The following is an 18,683-nucleotide window of genomic DNA, read 5'->3' as shown; positions in this document are numbered from 1 at the left end:
TCTCCTTGGCGCTGGAACCTGCTGCTTGCAGCTGCAAACGAAGATGACAGTGTGGAAGGGCTTTTCCAACACTGCTTCCTCACCTCGGTTTTTTTTTTGTACTCTCTCCTTCCTTTCTTCACTCTGCCTCCCCATTTTTCTTTCTGCCTCTCTGTTTCTCCTCCTTATCCTCTTCCCCCCTCTGTCTCGTCTTGGTTCGTCTTTTTCTCCTGCTTTTATAGGCCAGAGACGACCTTGTGCTGGTAACGGCCAGCTTGATTTCAATGCCTTTAATGATAAAACGTCTCCAATATTTCTATTGCTTGAAACGGTTGACGAGGGAGAAGGTAATGAACAGTTGTCCATGAAACAGGTCTGTTTCAAATGGCTGTTTTGAGATGTGAAATGACCATTTTCAGTTTGGTCACTTACGTTCTGACATTTTGTAATCAAGTCCTTAGATAAATTGTAATTGGATCCCTTTCTTTTAGCTCCTATTCCGGTTTGGTCCTTGGTTTTGGATTGTTTCAATCAAGTCCTAATTGGCCATCAAACTTCAATAATTATGCAATTAAACCCCTGATTTGACCAAATCAACTCTTTAATATTATAATTGGACCCCAGAACTTTAATTTCTTCCAATAAAAACTTAAATTGACTTAAAAATCAATTTTTCTTGCAATGAAACTCTTCATAAATTCAATTAAACCTTAGATAAAATTTAATTGAGTCCATAAATATCTGATTTTGGTCTTTTTTTCCTCAAATTGAATTTTCTTTGTCAATAGGACTCTCACTAGTTAAAAATATATTGTCAAATTTTAATTTTTATATTTTTGAACCTCCTCAACCAATTCCTAGTCATTTTATGAGCGTTTCAACATCATTTTCTCACTGTTATTTTTTTAGATTCCTTCCTAATATTTTTTTTATATGTATTTTTTTTGTTGTGAGAACCCAGTACCAACAAAAAAAAAATATTCATAATATCCATCTTCACAAATCGGGAGTAATAATCACTGGCCAGGAAGAGTGCCTGGGGCTCTGAATTCTCACAACCACGGAGATAGCTTTCATAGACCGTTTACATGTATAGAATTATAAATCCATAACCATAGCATGATGGATGGTAAGCAACAAAACGTTGTCTAAATCTTGATCATTAACTGTATCATCATTAATTATATGATTACAAACGAAGCTCCAAGCACGTCTTTGGCTTTATTCAAATTAAAGACGAGGTTTCACCCTGCATAGGAAGTCAATCACGCATCTAAAAGCTATAGCATAATAAAATTGTGATAATACGAAAAATTCATTAGATGACAAACCTTGTATACGGATCCCAAACCACCCTCTCCAATCTTGTTTTCTGAATTGAAATTGTCAGGGGTCGCTTTTAGCTGCCTCAAGGTGAAGGAACCAGTTTTCAAATCTAGCCCTTTAAGCTCTGCACCTAGCAGTTGGTATGGGAGAATGACAGTCAGGAGACATATCGTGAAATAATAGAAATGCTTGAACATCATACATCGATGCACTACGCGCATTCTTTAGTGTGATTCGCCATTATCTAGAAAATTAAGAGAAGACTCAGTTTGCGGAAATGACTGATTTTACAATACCTCGTTCTCTTGTGTATTTGTCTCCATAGCAGAACTTCCAATAAATGACACCCATTACCAAGAGAATAAGGAACGCTGCTGAAGTGACAACTCCGATCACAATAGGTTTCTTACTTGCTTCCTCAGGTTCTGATATTAAATAAAATTGCAAACGCAAAGAAGGCTAAACATCCCATCAAATGGATAATGAACATTAACGCTGTAAAGACACCCGACCACTATAGCAGAATTCAATTCTCACCTTCACAATAAGTTCTGTAACCTGAAAACCACAGATCATGGAAAGATTCTTAGATGGGATAATGAAGTGAGTGGAAGAAGCTTACAGTTACAGTGACAGCAAAAATCAGGCTAATCACTTATGCAGATTGGTTTATGAGACACATTAAATGTGTTTAATCTCATCAGTTAGGGGACGGAAAAAAAACCCAGAAAGCTCATAAAATTGAAATAGAAATGAATTCAATGGTTTCCTTCTACTGTATAAATTAGACTCCTTGAAGTCTGTAAGTTTCAAATGAGAGGCAGAAAAAGAACATGTAACATACCTGAACATACGGATATAGCAGAAATTATAGGACCATAATTTCCTCTTCTTGGAATGCTAGTAGTGCCTTTTCCAGCCCAGTATAATCGGATCTCCAGGGTACGGTCTGTCACAGCGGTGTTGAATGCTATTGTGAAATTTCTGTTAGATCCTTTGGCTTCCTCTGTAAAGTTAAAATCCTTTTGCACTTGTATTCCCTGGAACAAAGTTTCCTACTCAAAAGGGTTGCTTTGAAAAAGAAACAAAAAAGGACATCCACAATCTCTTCGGAAGGAAAAGATAATTAATTACCTGAATGTAAATATCAAAAACTCGCCTTGCAACTTTGTTGTACAGTTTTTCATCTGTGAATTGTATCTCAGCAAAGTGGAGTCTGACAGTGTAATTCCCATTTTCTAGACAATATCCATAATACGTGATAGACAGGGGAGTTTTACGTGCGGTTGCATACAATCCAAAGTCAACCAGAGAAATATTAGAATTTGATTGAAGCGTATATTTGTTATCATTGAAGTTGTTATCATCCATGAAATCTCCTGTGCTGCTGAATCCCCAGTTTGATCCTAATCTATAATAACTCCTTGCAGCAGCATTACTTTCACTATCTTGATCACCTTCATACAAGATTCTCCCATTCTTTACATCTTGTCCACCACAGTTTATATAGAATGAACGATAATCTGCAGCACATAAAACTACTATACCATTAGACATATTTCAATTTTCCTTTTTGTCATACTTATAGAAGCATATCAAGGGGGAATGCGTTTACTTTACTACAAAGTTTCAAAACTATGATTAGTCACTGGTCAACACTTCATCAAGTGGCTTGCCACTGTCAGCACGTTTTGATGTATAAATTTTCCAACGCAATGAATGACCTTCTATCAGCACGTTTTGATGTATAAATTTTCCAACAAAGTGACCATGAATTGACCTTATTAGTTTTTCGAGATAGAATCTAATTAAAAAGCTAACAATCATCAATGTCATTCAAACATTGAAGTACACGCACACAAATAAATTTAATGGCACACTCGGATTTTATGAAGTGCACAAGTACTTATTATGATAAAAAAAACATACATTTTGGGCACCGAGATATCTCTGAGCATGGAAGAAGATCGCTTCTGTATATCATGGAAATTATAGTATGTTAGAATAATAAATGGTTTTGTAGATTGAATTCTAAGAATCTGGTATCAGAAAAAACCCTCGGAATCAGAATCAAAACATGCTTAAAAAAATTGTCTCTCAAGGAAAATATTCAAGATGTGTTTGCTCTTTGAAAAAATGATAAGCATTATACTTTGAGCATAAATTAATTCTGGATATCTATCTATTCTGCTTAGGTAGGATTTAAAGATGTAGTATAGTTTATTACTTAGTTACAGAGTATAAAAGAAGAGCCTTACAAGTTATTATAGCTGGACGAGCTTCGAAACCAGTTTATATTATTCCTGATTTATGAGCTCAAATCATTCAGTTTCAAAATCACCAAGAATATCCCATTTCAAAAATTTATGAACATCCTTACCCGTTACTGCTGCTGCATCTTGGTGACCGTGAAAAGTTATTGTACGAAACATCACTGGAAGAGATCAAGAAAATCATAAATCTAAATACAAACTTCCACGAGGTTAACAAATAAAGAGAATATATAAACTTCACGATGCAAGCGCTAGAAATGCACTAGCTTTCATATAATGTTTTTTCTTTTATTGATGGTGATGGCTTCGATGACTAAGATTTAATTGTTTTTAAGGGAAATGGTTTATTAACTTTATTTAGAATTGATATGCTAGTATTTAAAAAGCTGCTAGTACTATATATATATATATATATATATTTCTCTTTTTTTTTTTGGATTGTTTAGCCACCAACTGCTTTTGGTTGTGTTAGCTATCTTTTTTTTTTTTCCTTTTTCCTCCATGCATGTTGATGTTAAAGCTAAAAATCGAATTTTGGTTATTATTGTCAAACGATTGAAATTTCTTAGTTTATAATTATTGACGGAATATTTTTTGTTGGTAATGTCCGATGAAAAAAGTAATGAAAACTATCCATCAGACATCAACTTAATTAGCAACAAAATATATTTTACTAATAATTACCGATGGAACTTTTAATAGAATAAAATAATTAAAAAATCAAGAAATATGTTGTTAGTGACTCCCCTGATAATATGACACGTCATTATTTGCTAATGGATTTAGCGATGGAAATATTCCATTGCTAGTGTTTGTTAGTGATTTCATCGGAAAATTTAAAAGTGTTATAATTGACAGCAACCTCACATCTCTCTTTCCTCTCTTCTTCTTCTTCTTCCTCTTCCTCCTTTTTCTTTAACTGCATATCAAAACAATAGCCCCTTCCCTCCCCTATTTTTATTTTTACCCTAAACGTAGTAGTGTAAACATCACTATCTTGGTTTAATTGTTTTTCTAAATATTCCCTACATCAAATAAGAAAACGTACCCATTCATACTTTAGCTTAATTTATTTTTATTTTTATGTAGTATTTCTAGTTTGCTTGTATATTTAAGTATTTTACAACCTTTTTATTGAGAATTTTGTTATATTGAAGTATGATTTGTTTGAGATTTGAGAAAAATTGAATTTGTTTATAATTTGATGAAATTGAGTTTGATTTTGTAATTTAGACTATTATATTGGAAGAATTGATGGATTATTTAATGAATATCAATCATAGTTTGTCAATTTTATTGTTAAGTTGAAAATTTTGAGAAAATTAATTTTTTATGGAATTGATGATTATTAAATTTTATTAATTTGATTGAATAAGCTGGAGCAATTAGTGTACCGAATAAGAATCAGGTTTAGGGTATCCCTATGACTACAACCCAAGATATGAGGGCGTGTTGTAATGTCTTTATCATAGACATCCTACTATCTAGCTCGAGCCAACCATCAACAAATCAATTAGGAGTTGGTTTCAGAACAAATTATTGTTGTGACGGCAAATCTGAAGGCCCAACTAAAGGCGCAATATGAAGAATTAAGTAGGAAGCAATAGGAAAAGATGATGACATACATGTCGATTCATTGTCCTTCCCTTATGAGAGCATCTCCAAGGAAAGAAATTATTTAAAAGAGCCAAATTGATAATATGACGTTTTGAATAATGTAAATATGATATTTTTAATATATGCATTCCAATGAAAAAAAACCCATTTAGAAAAGTTAATTATATTTTAATATATTTAATATTGATTCAACTATTTATTAATTGTAACTAACTAATACAACTCCAAACAAAACCCCTCTTTTGCATAAAAATATATTAAATAAACTTTTGGCTCTTTTGATCAATACGTAAGAATAGCTCTCTAATATAAAAATGTTATTTTGTCTCTCAAAAATAGCTATCTCATTGGAGCTATAAAAATGAGGGATGAAAACCAATTTTTTTTTTTATTTTCCTTTTTGGCTTTCTTTTTTCTCTTCCTTTGGAGATGCCTTGAACCTTTAAGAGATTCCCCTCCCCTTCCCCTCCCCTCCTCCACTTGTAGCTTCAACTTATTTCTAATATATAAAGACATTTGTAATTGATTTTATAGTTAAATTAATAATATAAAGTGTGTTCTTCAATTAATTTTTTTTTTTAATGTTATTCAATGTCAAATTATTTGATCCAAATAAGCATGTATTAAAAAAACAAATTACTGAATCACCGACGGACATAAAATTTTGTTAGTGATTCTAATGGTAATGTAAATCATTTTCCTAAGAGAATTACATAGAATTGTGAATTGTATTGATATACACTGATGAATTCACCTATAGAATTTTAATGTTGGTGATACACAATCCATTACTGATAGTATTCCATTGTTGATCCATCAGTAATACTTACCAATGGATTCATTGATATAAAAATGGTTGCCAAATATTTTGTTTTGCCTAAATATTCTATTAGTGTTTTGTCGGTAAGTAACTTCACCAGCAAAATTATCGATGGACCTGATATCACTAACGAGAAGCTCATCAATGATAGGTTTTCATCAGTGAATCTATTAGTAATTTATATATCAACAAAAATATAGCTTAATTGCCAACAAAAAATTATGTTAGTAAAAATCAATTTTATGGTTATGATCAAAACCAAGATAAGTTGGGGTTGCAAAGGATGCTAAACCAACCCAATCAAAAGGTATTAATGATTTCCTCATTGACAAGCTAAAAGTAGAGTATAAAAGGAACATGGAAGTTTGTAAAAAAAACAAAATTATAAATTTATATGACAGTAATCCTTTTGATTACTAGTTTTCTAGTATCACAAAGATAAATTTATTCAAGGACTATATAGATACAACACGTATTGATAAAGCAAGCTTGAGGTTGAAATTCATTACTTTAGAAGTCAAATAAAGAGAAATAATTTAATAATTAATGTTTCTTATACAAAACATTAACATGAAGAGATTGAAAATGATATTTAGAATTGTTTCTTATACAATTGAAATGATTAAAGAAAAGAAGAGAGTCTTGATTGGACATCTACAAGATCAAGGTAATAATTGTTTTAGCTTAATACATATTTCTTCCAATACGAAGAGAATGATACAAGAACTAGAACTATAGTATCTCTCATATAATTAGTGTTTTTCTTTTAATGGTTTATTAGGTAATATTTATGATGGTATTTCAAAAGGGAAAATATTTATTTTAATTAGAATTTTTCTAGTATTTATAGAGTTGCGGCTACTATAAAAAGAAACTTTGAAATTTTTGATAATTTTATAAACAATTTGTTTACTTTTCTAGCTATTCAACCTAGACATCCAGTCATTAATTGTGTTAGCTATCTCTTTTTTTTTTCTCTCCATCTATGACTTCAACATAAACATTGCAATTTTATATGATTACCAATGATTGAAAATATCAAAATATCCACAGGAAGACAAACAATCCATGGAAAAAAATTAGAGAGTAAATAATTTTTTTATATAGATGCTACCCGGGATTAATAAAAAACCTATATGCATGAGTAAGTATTTGTTTATTAGTAACTTAGATTGTCAACATCCATAGAGAAGTATTCATATTGCTTGATGAGAATATCAAAATAGGTGACAAAAGGTGAGATTCAACTCAGATCAACTCACAATTAGTTCACTCAAAAAGCTCATAGGTGAGCATATACTACTAGAAAATTGACAAATACAAAAGGAAAAACTAATGAAAAAATTTTGTCAGTATATTACGATGACCTTTACCGACAGAGTTTCTCATCCCTGTATCTATTGGCAAACATCGATAGAAAAATTCTATCAATATATACCGAGGGAATTACAATGGGAAATAAGGAATGAAAAAAAAAGTCAAACTATATGATGATATGTAACTTTTATAAACAACATTACCAATGGAATTAACCCGACGGTACAGTACATCTATGAATATGTCGACGGGTAAATCTCCTCAGTATATGCTGAGAAAATGATGGAGGGTATTATAATGGGATTCAAAAAGGCAAATAATACGGTGATATGATAATTTTATCAACAGAATAACCAACAAAGTTACTAACAGAATAATTATGTTGATAATATCATCAATGATATTTAATTTATGACCTGACAATCGACCCTCCTCTCCTCCTCTCTCATTTCTCCTTCTTTCTTATGTATTTTTTACTAGACCAAACAACCACCCCTTCCCCCCAATCTTAACACAATTCAACCTCCCACAACAAATTCAGCCACCACAACACTCAGTTTGTCAACATCCGTCTTATGATTCAAATTTTACTGAGATTTCTTCATTTTAAGTAAGCAAATCCACTCTTTTTTATTTGAACTAAATTTTAAAATGTTGATATTTTTCCATTTTTGTTTTATAGTATATGTATTTTGTTTGAGTGTTTACTCGTATTATAGTTTTTTCTCATACAAATTTGTTGTATAGATTTTGTACGTGTTAGGGTTTGTTTTAGATTTTATAAAATTATATTTGTTTGTAAAATGATGAAACTTATACCAAATTTTTGACTTATGTGTTTTGTGATGAAATAAATAATGGCTTATTTAACGGATTTATTTTATATTTTATCAATTTTATTGCCGAGTTGAATTTTTTGGTAAATGTGTAGAAATTTGAATTTGTATAGATAATTGATAATGAATTAAGAATGCTATTAAAATAGATTGAATAAGCTTGCGCTAAATCAATATTTTTACAAATTATTTAGTTAACATAGTTCATTAATATCTATTGTCATCATTATTTTATATAGTTTTAATATAGGTAATGGATGATCGTTCATCAATGTATAGAGATTCACCCCAATAGCTATGGAGGATGAATTATTGTACTGGAGTTTAGGGTTTTATTAATCACGCACTGTTTAATCTGAGAAATATTAGTGGAAGGGGTATTAAATGTCCATGTAAAAAGTGTAAAAATAAAAAGTTTATTAATTAAGATATTGTAATAATGTATCTTCTACAAATGGGTTCATTGAGAAATACTTGTAATGATATGCACACGAGGAACCATATGTTCCTCACGATATCATGGTAGAAAGGATGGTTGAATCAACTTCTAGTTCTAGCAATTTGTACAGAGTTGTAGATGATAATAGTAATCCTTATAGGACTATGATTATGGATGCGATTGGAATGATTAAGGTTATGCCGATCAATGTCCAATCATAGATGAAGAACCTAATACAAACACAGCTAGCTTTTTTTAATCTTTTGAAAGATTCTGATGAACCATTATGAGATGGTTGCATAAATCATAGTAAATTATCTGTTGTTACGCAGGTGTTCAACATCAAGTCAAATCATGAGATGAGTGAGGTTGATTATGACAGAATTATCAAATGAGTGAGAAACATTTTACCTGAAAGGAATAGGCTGAAAGAGAATTTTTATACTTCTTAGTCTAGGATACTAGAAAATTGACATATGTCTAAACTTCTATATGTTGTATTACCTTGAAAATACAAAGTTAACCGAGTGTAGAACATGCGAGCATTCTCGTTATAAACTCATGTCTCACAAAAAAAAAATACTTTCCAATCATACCTAGACTGCAGATGTTATTCATGTCACCAAAAATTACCGAGCACATGACATGACACCAATCACATGATACGGTAGATGAAGTGATGATACACCCTTCCAATGGTGAAACCTGGAAATGCTTTAATAATGTGCATCCTTAATTTTTAATGGAGACAAAGAACGTGTATCTTGGGTTATGTATAAACATATTCAATCTATTCAGGTCATTTATTGCTCCTTATTCTTGTAAGCCGGTGATACTTATGGTTTACAAGTTGCCACCAGAGATGTATATGAGATCGTAATTCATATTTTTATCTATGATCATACCTGGTCCTAATAGTTTAGGTTGGAATATAGATGTTTTTCTTCAACTATTGATTGGTAAGTTGAAGCAATAGTGTTCATCTGGAGCTTTGACTTATTATGTATCAAGGAAACAAAATTTTCTAATGAAGGTAGCTTTAATGTCGATTATCAATGATTTTCCAGCTTATGAAATGGTTTCTGATTAGAGCATGCATGGAAAACTAGTATGTCCATACTATATGGAAAATAACAAACCATTCACGCTAACAAACCACGGTAAAACATCCTCTCCTTTTTTACTGTCATAACCGGTTCTTGCCAACAAATCACAAGTTCAGAAAGAACAAAAAGGACTTCTTGTTGGCATAATTGAAATGGATGTTGCACCGTCGCTTCTTTCAGATGAAGAATTGTATAATGCAGTGTCGGAGTACGATGGCATTGAGTTTGATTTTCAATCGAGTAAGCAGAAGTTTCTTGGTTTTGGTATAACCCATAATTGGATAAAGTGAAGTATTTTCTGGGAGCTTTCTTATTGAAGACCAATCTTTTTTGTCATAACCTTGATGTCATGCATATAAAAAATAACGTGTTTGAGAATATTTTCAACACAGTTATGGACATGAAGGGGAAGAAAAAAGACAACATCAAGGCTAAAAGAAATATAGCTTTGTTTTGTCACCATAAAAATTTGGAGTTGACTTATGTTGGGTCATAGGTCGCAAAACCCAAAGTCAGTTTCGCCTTAGATAAGAATGCATAGTTAGTTGTCTACCAATGGCTTAAAGTCTACGTTTTCCTAATGGATATACCTCTACATATCAAGCATGATGAATTTGAAGGATTGTAGATTTTATGAAATGAAGAGCCATAACTGTCACGTGTTTATACAAACACTCATTTCATTAGCTTACATGGATTTATTGTCAAATAAGCACATACAAAGACAAATCACTTCTTTAGAGATATATGCTCAAATAAGTTGCAGACATAACACATAGAGCAACTTGAAATGATTATCATCCAGATAATATGCAAACTTTAAATGATATTCCCTTCATTGTTTTTCGACTCAATGAAGCATTTACCTTTACATTTACGGTTTAAGTCAAAAGTTAAAGGCCTAGTCCAATATAGATGGATGTATCTATTTGAGAGGTATTGTTTTTCGACTCAATGAAGCATTTACCTTTACATTTACGGTTTAAGTCAAAAGTTAAAGGCCTAGTCCAATATAGATGGATGTATCTATTTGAGAGGTTAGCGTCTACACATACATCATAATTAAAATTTTATTGTCTTTCTTTGCATATTTCAAAAAATTCATTTAATATTATGCATGTACTTGTTCATCCTTAAGAGAAAATTAAAAAAACAAGACACATGTTGAGGCTTCGATATGTGAGGCTTATATTCTTGAAGAGATCTTAACATTTATCTCATACTATTTTTAGCCTCAATTAAGAACAAAAATCAATCTTATTCCAAGGAATGACGATGGTGAGTAAGTGCCTTCAAGTGAGAACTTGTTAATATATTCTTTTATCCTAGACAACCCATACCAAAAAAAATGTTGCGAGGGAAAAATATTCGTCAGAAATAGAATTTAGACAAGTACATAATTATGTGTTATTTAACTGCGATGAACTGAGACATTTTATTTAGTAAGCATACTACTTAACATGTCATTATTTTCAAACAATTTATCTCTTATAATATTATAAACTAATACATTATTGAATTCCTTACAGGTAACAACATCAATATTTACTATCGTAAAACTCATAGCTAACTAAATCCTAAATCTTTTGATTATGAGATGAACAATTTTTCACGTGGTTTAGAACACATGTAAGTACTGTTTAATTATTTTTATCTCTTGTGACGCTTAATTTCATTATATATTTCTTGTTAATTGTTCATAGTTGTACTTCATGTACTACGTTTACCAATTAAAAGGAAATGCTTGTATTACTTGGTCTTTACTAACTCTAGGTCTTGAAAAAAAGGTGAAGTGCTATAACGGGTATTCTATCAATGAACATGTGTTTAATACTGAAGAATATGGGTAGGGTAGAAAAATATATAACAATGGGGTTTGTGTTAAGGGATTGACTTTTAATGAGTTTGAAGTTGACTATTATGAGAAGTTAGAAAAAGTTATTGAATTATAATATCATAGCGAGCATAATAGAGTATTTTTATTCAAATATTATTACTATGACACCACTGACAGAGAAATCAAAGTAGATCTCCATCATGGTTTGGTCAAAATTAATTCAAATGCTAGACTTTAGAATGTTGACAATGCCTTTGTTTTTGCCAAGTAATTCCAACAAGTTTATCCGTAGTGAAAACTAAACATAGAGGTCATGTTAAGGTTATTCAAGATGGAAACGATGAATTAATTATGAGAGATGATGTCTTTCAACTTGGTGAATTAGTTGATCCATATCGAGTTACTTCGTCTAATGACTTAGAAGAAAATTCAAATTTTTGCTTTGCCGAGAATATTTTTATTGATGTTGACATTAAAGAGTTGAATGATATTTTGAACTCTAGCTGACATACAGAAGTTGATGAAGATGATAGTGATGAAATCAATATATAAGATTATGATGGAAATGAGGACGGGTAAATTGACGAAGAAGAAAATTATGATTAATTTGCACAACATGAATGTGTAATGCCATAAAATATAATGTAATATTTTTTGATGAAATTCACTTCACTTTAATGACAATGATGATAATTTATTATTAAATGAAAAAAAATATTTATTTTATTATTGTAATGTGAACTGATGTTATTGTGTTGCGTGTATAGTTGTGAATTTAACTATTTGGAGGATGTATGAATACAGAATATAGATATAATTTGGCATCAAACACTATTTTATACCGATAAAAGTACAAATAGACTGTACATTATATACAGATATACCGATAAAAAGTATTTGTCGATATATTCTAGAGACTATGGGAACTATTCTCATTCACCTTGACACTATTCACGATATTCATTACATATGAGTATACCAAAAAACTGTGTTTATCAGTATATTTCAAAGACCATGAGAACTGTACCACTTTACCCTGTCATTGTTCAGTGTTCATTACATACGAGTTTACCGATGAAATGTGTCCGTCGGTATATTCAGAGACTATGAGAAATGTTTACTTCTCAATGCAATGATAATTAATGTTCTTTTGACTATTCATTTTTTTTAATAGAATCACCCGTGGAATGAAAAGTTGTTGATAATATATGGAGGGCTTTTTGAAACTTTTCGTGAAAATTTCCATTTGACTTTACAAACAGAATCACTAACGAAAATATTAAAAATATTAATATTTAATTGCTTATCGGTAATCCCATCAATAAAAACTAAAATAAAAGACCGGAATCTTGACAACGAGACTTCATCTTTTTCTTTCTTCTTCTCTTTTCTTCTCTCACACACCTGTTTCTCTCTCTTTATCTTCTCTTCTCTCTCTCCTTCTCACATGAAATCAAGCATTATCTTCTCTTCTCATTCTAGGGTATGTTGTCTCTCTTCATTTTTCTTCTTATTTGGGGTTTATTAACAATGTCTTTTCTTTCTTTCTTTTTTAATTAAGAGCTAAAATAAAGCATGCTATTAAGGTAAGAATTTTTCATTCTTTTTTATCCTTTTTTTGTTTTGTTTTTTTTTTTTTGCATTATTTTTGTTTTTTTGTCATTATTTTTGTTCAATTTTGTGTTCTTAATAATTTTATGAATCAATAAATGACATGAATTTTAGTTGTTATTGAAATAATTTTTCCTTTATTTTGTTGAATTTTAGTTTTTTTTTTCAATTTTGTTGTTCAATTTCGATTAAATGTGTAAGATTAATTTTAATTATTATATTGAATTTTTGTAAATTTAGAATAATTTGTTTCTTAACGATAAATATGAATAACTCACTGTTGGTTATGAAAAACTCCATCTATTGGTAATGGAGATGAGATCACAAATGGGTGGTTCATGTGCACCCCCTAATTAGTCCTACGACCGGCTTCCTCCTCCTCCTTCAATGTTGTCTCTATTTTAAATTTATTGTATTTGAACATACAAATATTTAAATTTGTAATACATATTTGATTTTTATACTAATTTATTTTATTTTATTTTATTCTACTTCTGTTCAATATATATTTTAAAATATTACTAATGGCAGAACTCTATCGGTATATTCTAGATAGTTGAAAAGGAATTATTGTAAATGTCACTGTTATATTATTCTACTTCTGTTCAATATATTTTTTTTAAATATTACCGACAGGGTCACTGACGGAACAACTCCATCGTTATATTCGAGAGAGTTGGAAAAGAATTACTGCAAATGCCACGATGACTGATGGGGTAACCGACAGAACTAACCGTTAGTATATTCTAGAGAATTGGAAAAGAATTACTACAAATGCCACTAATATTGTTACCGCACTAATGAAATTACAGATGATATTCTGTTGGTGGTATATTATAATTATAGACGGAATAAAGCGGGTAATTGTTTTTTGCATGTTTTGTCTATTTATTAATCCATCTGTATATTTAGTATCAACGAACTCACCAACAGTCCATAAATTACCGACGAAAGTTTTTTCAACGGACCGTTTCCGTTTGTGAGTCAGTTGGTAACATATGTACTGATGGACTGCTAGTGTAAATATTGACAAAAATTTCCGTCGATAAAACTGTTAAATCTGGTAGTATTTTATGTTAAAAAATAATAATTTATATACCAGTTGTGGTTCTTAGTGTATCTACTCATTAACCTCCCGTGAGTATGAAATATTAGCATAAAATGAAGTATGGGGTGTTTAGGAGTATGATAGAGGTTGCATTTCAAAGTGATTTTCGCTTGTAAAATGTATTAAAATAATATTTTTTTTATTTTTTAAAAAATTATTTTTGATATTAGCACATCAAAACAATCTCAAAATATAAAAAAAAACAAAATTTTTTTAATTTTTCAGTAAACGTGATTTTAACTTCATTTCCAAACACTCTTAGAACCTGTTTGTCTACGTGGTGGCGTCCACGTTTCTTGCGGCTAAATGTTACAAGCTGTTTGGTTAATTAACAAACGCTTATTACTGTACATGGGTCCCATGTCAAGCTGCGTTTGAAACGCAAGGAAAAAGGAAGCAGCTAGGAGCTGCTTCCTGCGTGTTCCAAGAAAGGAACCGTGCTTCACTGTTCAGTGAACAGTGGATGCATGCCTCCACCGTTCACTGAATAGTTTTTTTTTTTTTAAAATCAGTGCATTTAATTGATTTCACTCGCACTAAACGTGAACAATAATTTTTTTTAAAAAAAAAATTAGTTTAAAGTGAATTAAATTTACTTGTACTATAATCTCAATTTTATTCCTGATAATATTTTACCTAATTTTGTAGTTCTTGTCGGATGAATTTTGTACGTAATGGAATTGTAGATAGTTTAATGGAACAATAATTTTTTTATATATATAAAATATGATTTATTTCATAATGTAATAGCAATAGTTAAATCCACAATATTTAAATTAAAACCATCAATATTAATATATATTTTTTAAAATTATTTTATAACCTCAATTTCAAAAGCACTTTTAACCAAACACATTAAACTACTTTTTCTACAACCTCAATTTCAACCACAGTTTTAACCAAACACCTATTTTTTCAAACCAAACTCAACTAAAAGTACTTTTTATAAAAACAACTTTTTTTAAACCACAACCACAACAGCTACCGCAATACCGAACACACTCTTAGTGTGAAGGCAATGGAAACACACAGGTCAAGGATAATAGGAAAGGGGGAAACTGGGAATGAACATGTTCATGATGCATAAGAGATAAGCATGACAAAATTGAATGCAGTGCTGTCAGCGGTGAGACTGCAGTGCAGAGAAGACGATAAAAGTAAGCGGTTTTTTTTAAAATCAAAATTAATTACTTGCAGCTTCACTCTCAGGTTATATTATTGTGTTTCAGCGCAGAGAGGTCAAATCTCATATTTGTATATTCAGTTAAGGTCATGCAGTTCATAAACTTACAGGCAATATTAGTCATGGATCTTCAAGGAAAAAAGGCAAAGCATATCAATATTCAAATAAGTACTGAATCCAATGATGGGTGTAATTTAGGAACCTACAGATTTTGGCTGTTTTGGAGGAATGAGTCTTGCACTGTTCCAGTCAGCTTGTTGCCACTCAAAAACCTGGTAAGAACCACACTCATACTTTCAGCATAATTTATTGCGCCATCCTCGATAAGATTTCAATAACCAAATTTCAAATTATCAGACTTTAACATTGCTCACGTAAACTGTCGTCGTATTGTAGTAGGAGGAATCTCCCCAACCAACTTGTTAAAAGTTAAGTCGCTGCAAGAAATTTCAGCAAACAAAATTTTAGGCTTCAGTATCTCTGAAGAAAAGTTTACATCTTAGTAAATATAATTGCAATAAACAGAAATTCTATGTTGCTTTGCGGCAGATGTACATGGAGATCATAATGAAAAATGTGGCAGAATTGAAATGTATAAAAAGAAATTCTATGTTGCTTAGCAGCAGATGTAAGGCGATGAGTGAAGTTCACACTTAACAGTGTTTTTTCCACTTTCCATGCGTCTTCTGGGATTGTTCCAGCTAAATTGATATTCCTCAGAACCCTGACAACAAGTTACAGGTTGGTTAAACAGTTCTGAACAGAACATATCCTCAACTTTACTGTGAAAAGTGATGAAGCAGTTCACATACAAGTATTTCCTTTCAATCGGCTTTTTAGGTAACTGAAACTCTGGTCCAGGCATATCAGCAATCCTCCTGCAGAACAGTAAGAGACCTTAAATACAAGTTAAATGTTCAATTCCCTTCATTTATCTCTCTCTCTCTCTCTCTCTCACACACACACACAGAGAGAATTCTTCAATAATTAATACAGCAGGAGGTATGCAGCACAAGAAAGTGGTTTTACTCACAAATCAGACAACTTTTCCAAATGAAAAATCGCAAGAGGTATAGGTCCTTGCAATCCAGTCGCGTACAATTCACTACATTAGTCACGAAAAGAACAAAAAATCTCAATAAAGTGTATCATGTTGCATTAGAATGAATTAAGATCTTGTGAAGATAAACATCTCACAGCTTTTGAAGTTGAGTCCAGTTCCCAATGAACTCGGGTACGGTGCCATTAAGATTATTATCACTTACGCGACTGCACATTGAATATGTTAAATTATCAACAAAAAAAAAGGTGTTCAAGGAAAATAAGTGAGGGCTTACAAATCCTTCAAGTCTTTTATCTGCGCAAGTGCCTCTGGCAAGGTCCCCACTAACTTATTGCCGGAGAGTATCCTGCGATTGTTAATTTACGGCATCAAAGCAAAGATTTCAACTAATGAAAACGAAATCTGTATCAGGTCTTCAAATGAAGAATTTAGTTAAATGTCTTACAGATTTTTTAAGTTGACAAGCTTGCCAAGCTCAGGTGGGACAACACCAGAAAACTGATTTGATTCAAGGCTCCTATATTTTATAATTGCATTTGATAAAGTGAAATAAACATTGGAGAACAAAGTAAACTAGCATTGCTTGCAATATTCGAATAACTCAAACTAGAGGTAGAGCAATATAACAGATTCAAGCCATACAAGTAGGCGAGAGCAGTAAAACTTCCCAAATGGGCAGGAATATTTCCTGACAAGCGATTTGCAGTAAGCGAGCTGCATAAGAGGTTAGTTAGTTGTGTTAAGTGTTGGGTTGTTGCCATTGCATGTGCAGCAAATGGACAGCACCAACCATTGACTATTGGCAGCCACCTTTGTTGAAGAAGAGCTGGAGTTGGCAGCCACCTTTGTTGACAAAAGAACAAGTGGAGCAGCACCATTGTTGCCTATAAAAGGGCACCGTGAGAGAGCAAAATGTAAGAGAGGTGTGAGAATGTGAAGAGTATAGAGAGAAAGTGGAGAGCTGCAATGGCAGCAGCCTTGCTGCCATTGCAGCAGCTGCAAATGCAGCAATGAGAGTTGGGAGTAGAGTTTGAGTGAAGTGATCCTCCTCCTCCATGTATATCCTTTCTCTAATCTCTAATAAAATGGACTCTCTCCCGTGGATGTAGGCGGTTTTGCCGAACCACGTAAAATATTGTGTCAGTGTGCTTTACCCTCCTATGAGCAAATATCAGTACACCCCCGGTCGGATTTTCCCAACATTAAGCTCACTCTTACATAGAAAATAAGATAAACCAAGAAGAGGGGTGAATTTATTAATGAGCTTACATGAAAGACAGATATTTCATCGAAGCCCATTCCACCGGAATTGTGCCGTATAGATAGTTGCGAGTGAAATCTCTGTCATAGACAATGTTTTTGTATAAAATTATTTTCCATCTTGAAAATTGCTCCAAAAATTAATATAAACGCTTGAAATTTTAATATAAACTGTGACAGACAATGGCAAACTCATAATCACATAACATCTGATGAGTATTAATTATCATCGAGGCATCTCAAGATTCATAATCATTTAATGGATTCAGAATTGAGGCCTCGAAGCAGAAACATGAGCCAAATATATATGTCCTTAATTAAGGGTTCTTACATTTTTTGGACATAAGTAAGGTTGGCCAATTCCGGAGGAAGCCTGCCTGGAAGACTGTAATCTTTGAGCTGGCTTTATTGCAAGCAGGAGAGAGAGACATCATTGGTCACAGTTTAGGAAAGCTAAGATATATATATAAGAAAGAAAAACATAAAAATGTGAAGTAATTAAGAGGCTTACAATGAAGTAATGTGACAGTAATTATCATCAGTGATGCTGCAGTTACATTCGATGGTGCTGTTCCCTTCTAAGTTTGGTGGAGCAGAAGTCAGTACTGTCTCAACGACTCCACTCTGTTGACAACGATCGACGAACTTCAAGGATAGTTGGCCATCCTCGTTTACTGTCTTACCGATTTGTCTTAACGCTTCAACTGGTGGGTTTTTTTTTTTAAAAAAAAAAAAAAATTAATTCATGAGGAATGTGCACTATTCAAAACATTCTCAAATAGGTAATGGCCATACACATTACACACAGTCCTTCGACCATTTGAATCAAGTTAACTGGAGGCATGTTTATCGTATCCGGTTTGTCTGGAGCTTATTCCGTCAAATACCTTGAGACACGCAGTCATATA

The 18,683-nt window shown here is 31.9% G+C and overlaps 1 protein-coding gene across 5 annotated transcripts in view; it reads right to left on the bottom strand.

The window, feature by feature from the left end:
* Window positions 1-949: 949 nt before the first annotated feature.
* Window positions 950-18,683, bottom strand: part of LOC18103165 (probable LRR receptor-like serine/threonine-protein kinase At1g29720) — a 71,506-nt gene continuing 53,772 nt past the window's right edge. For 2 of the 5 annotated variants that reach the window (XM_024591988.2, XM_024591991.2), the window contains 21 exons: window positions 18,287-18,479; window positions 18,107-18,178; window positions 17,785-17,856; window positions 17,158-17,229; window positions 16,961-17,032; window positions 16,790-16,861; window positions 16,650-16,721; window positions 16,486-16,557; window positions 16,265-16,330; window positions 16,111-16,176; window positions 15,827-15,889; window positions 15,659-15,724; window positions 3,686-3,739; window positions 3,564-3,608; window positions 3,235-3,278; window positions 2,440-2,828; window positions 2,150-2,345; window positions 1,843-1,863; window positions 1,602-1,730; window positions 1,311-1,435; window positions 950-1,228 (listed from right to left, as the gene is read on the bottom strand). In XM_024591988.2, coding sequence (XP_024447756.2) covers window positions 1,205-1,228; window positions 1,311-1,435; window positions 1,602-1,730; window positions 1,843-1,863; window positions 2,150-2,345; window positions 2,440-2,828; window positions 3,235-3,278; window positions 3,564-3,608; window positions 3,686-3,739; window positions 15,659-15,724; window positions 15,827-15,889; window positions 16,111-16,176; window positions 16,265-16,330; window positions 16,486-16,557; window positions 16,650-16,721; window positions 16,790-16,861; window positions 16,961-17,032; window positions 17,158-17,229; window positions 17,785-17,856; window positions 18,107-18,178; window positions 18,287-18,479 — 1,985 coding nt within the window. In that variant the 3' untranslated portion in view covers window positions 950-1,204. The remainder of the gene's footprint in view (window positions 1,229-1,310; window positions 1,436-1,601; window positions 1,731-1,842; window positions 1,864-2,149; window positions 2,346-2,439; window positions 2,829-3,234; window positions 3,279-3,563; window positions 3,609-3,685; window positions 3,740-15,658; window positions 15,725-15,826; window positions 15,890-16,110; window positions 16,177-16,264; window positions 16,331-16,485; window positions 16,558-16,649; window positions 16,722-16,789; window positions 16,862-16,960; window positions 17,033-17,157; window positions 17,230-17,784; window positions 17,857-18,106; window positions 18,179-18,286; window positions 18,480-18,683) is intronic. The other 3 variants (XM_052445201.1, XM_024591994.2, XM_052445202.1) reach the window with 3 other exon arrangements.

Source organism: Populus trichocarpa, chromosome 11 (genome assembly GCF_000002775.5).
Source record: "Populus trichocarpa isolate Nisqually-1 chromosome 11, P.trichocarpa_v4.1, whole genome shotgun sequence".
NCBI classification, from domain to species: domain Eukaryota; kingdom Viridiplantae; phylum Streptophyta; class Magnoliopsida; order Malpighiales; family Salicaceae; genus Populus; species Populus trichocarpa.
This window is presented reverse-complemented; position numbering and strand designations above follow the sequence as displayed.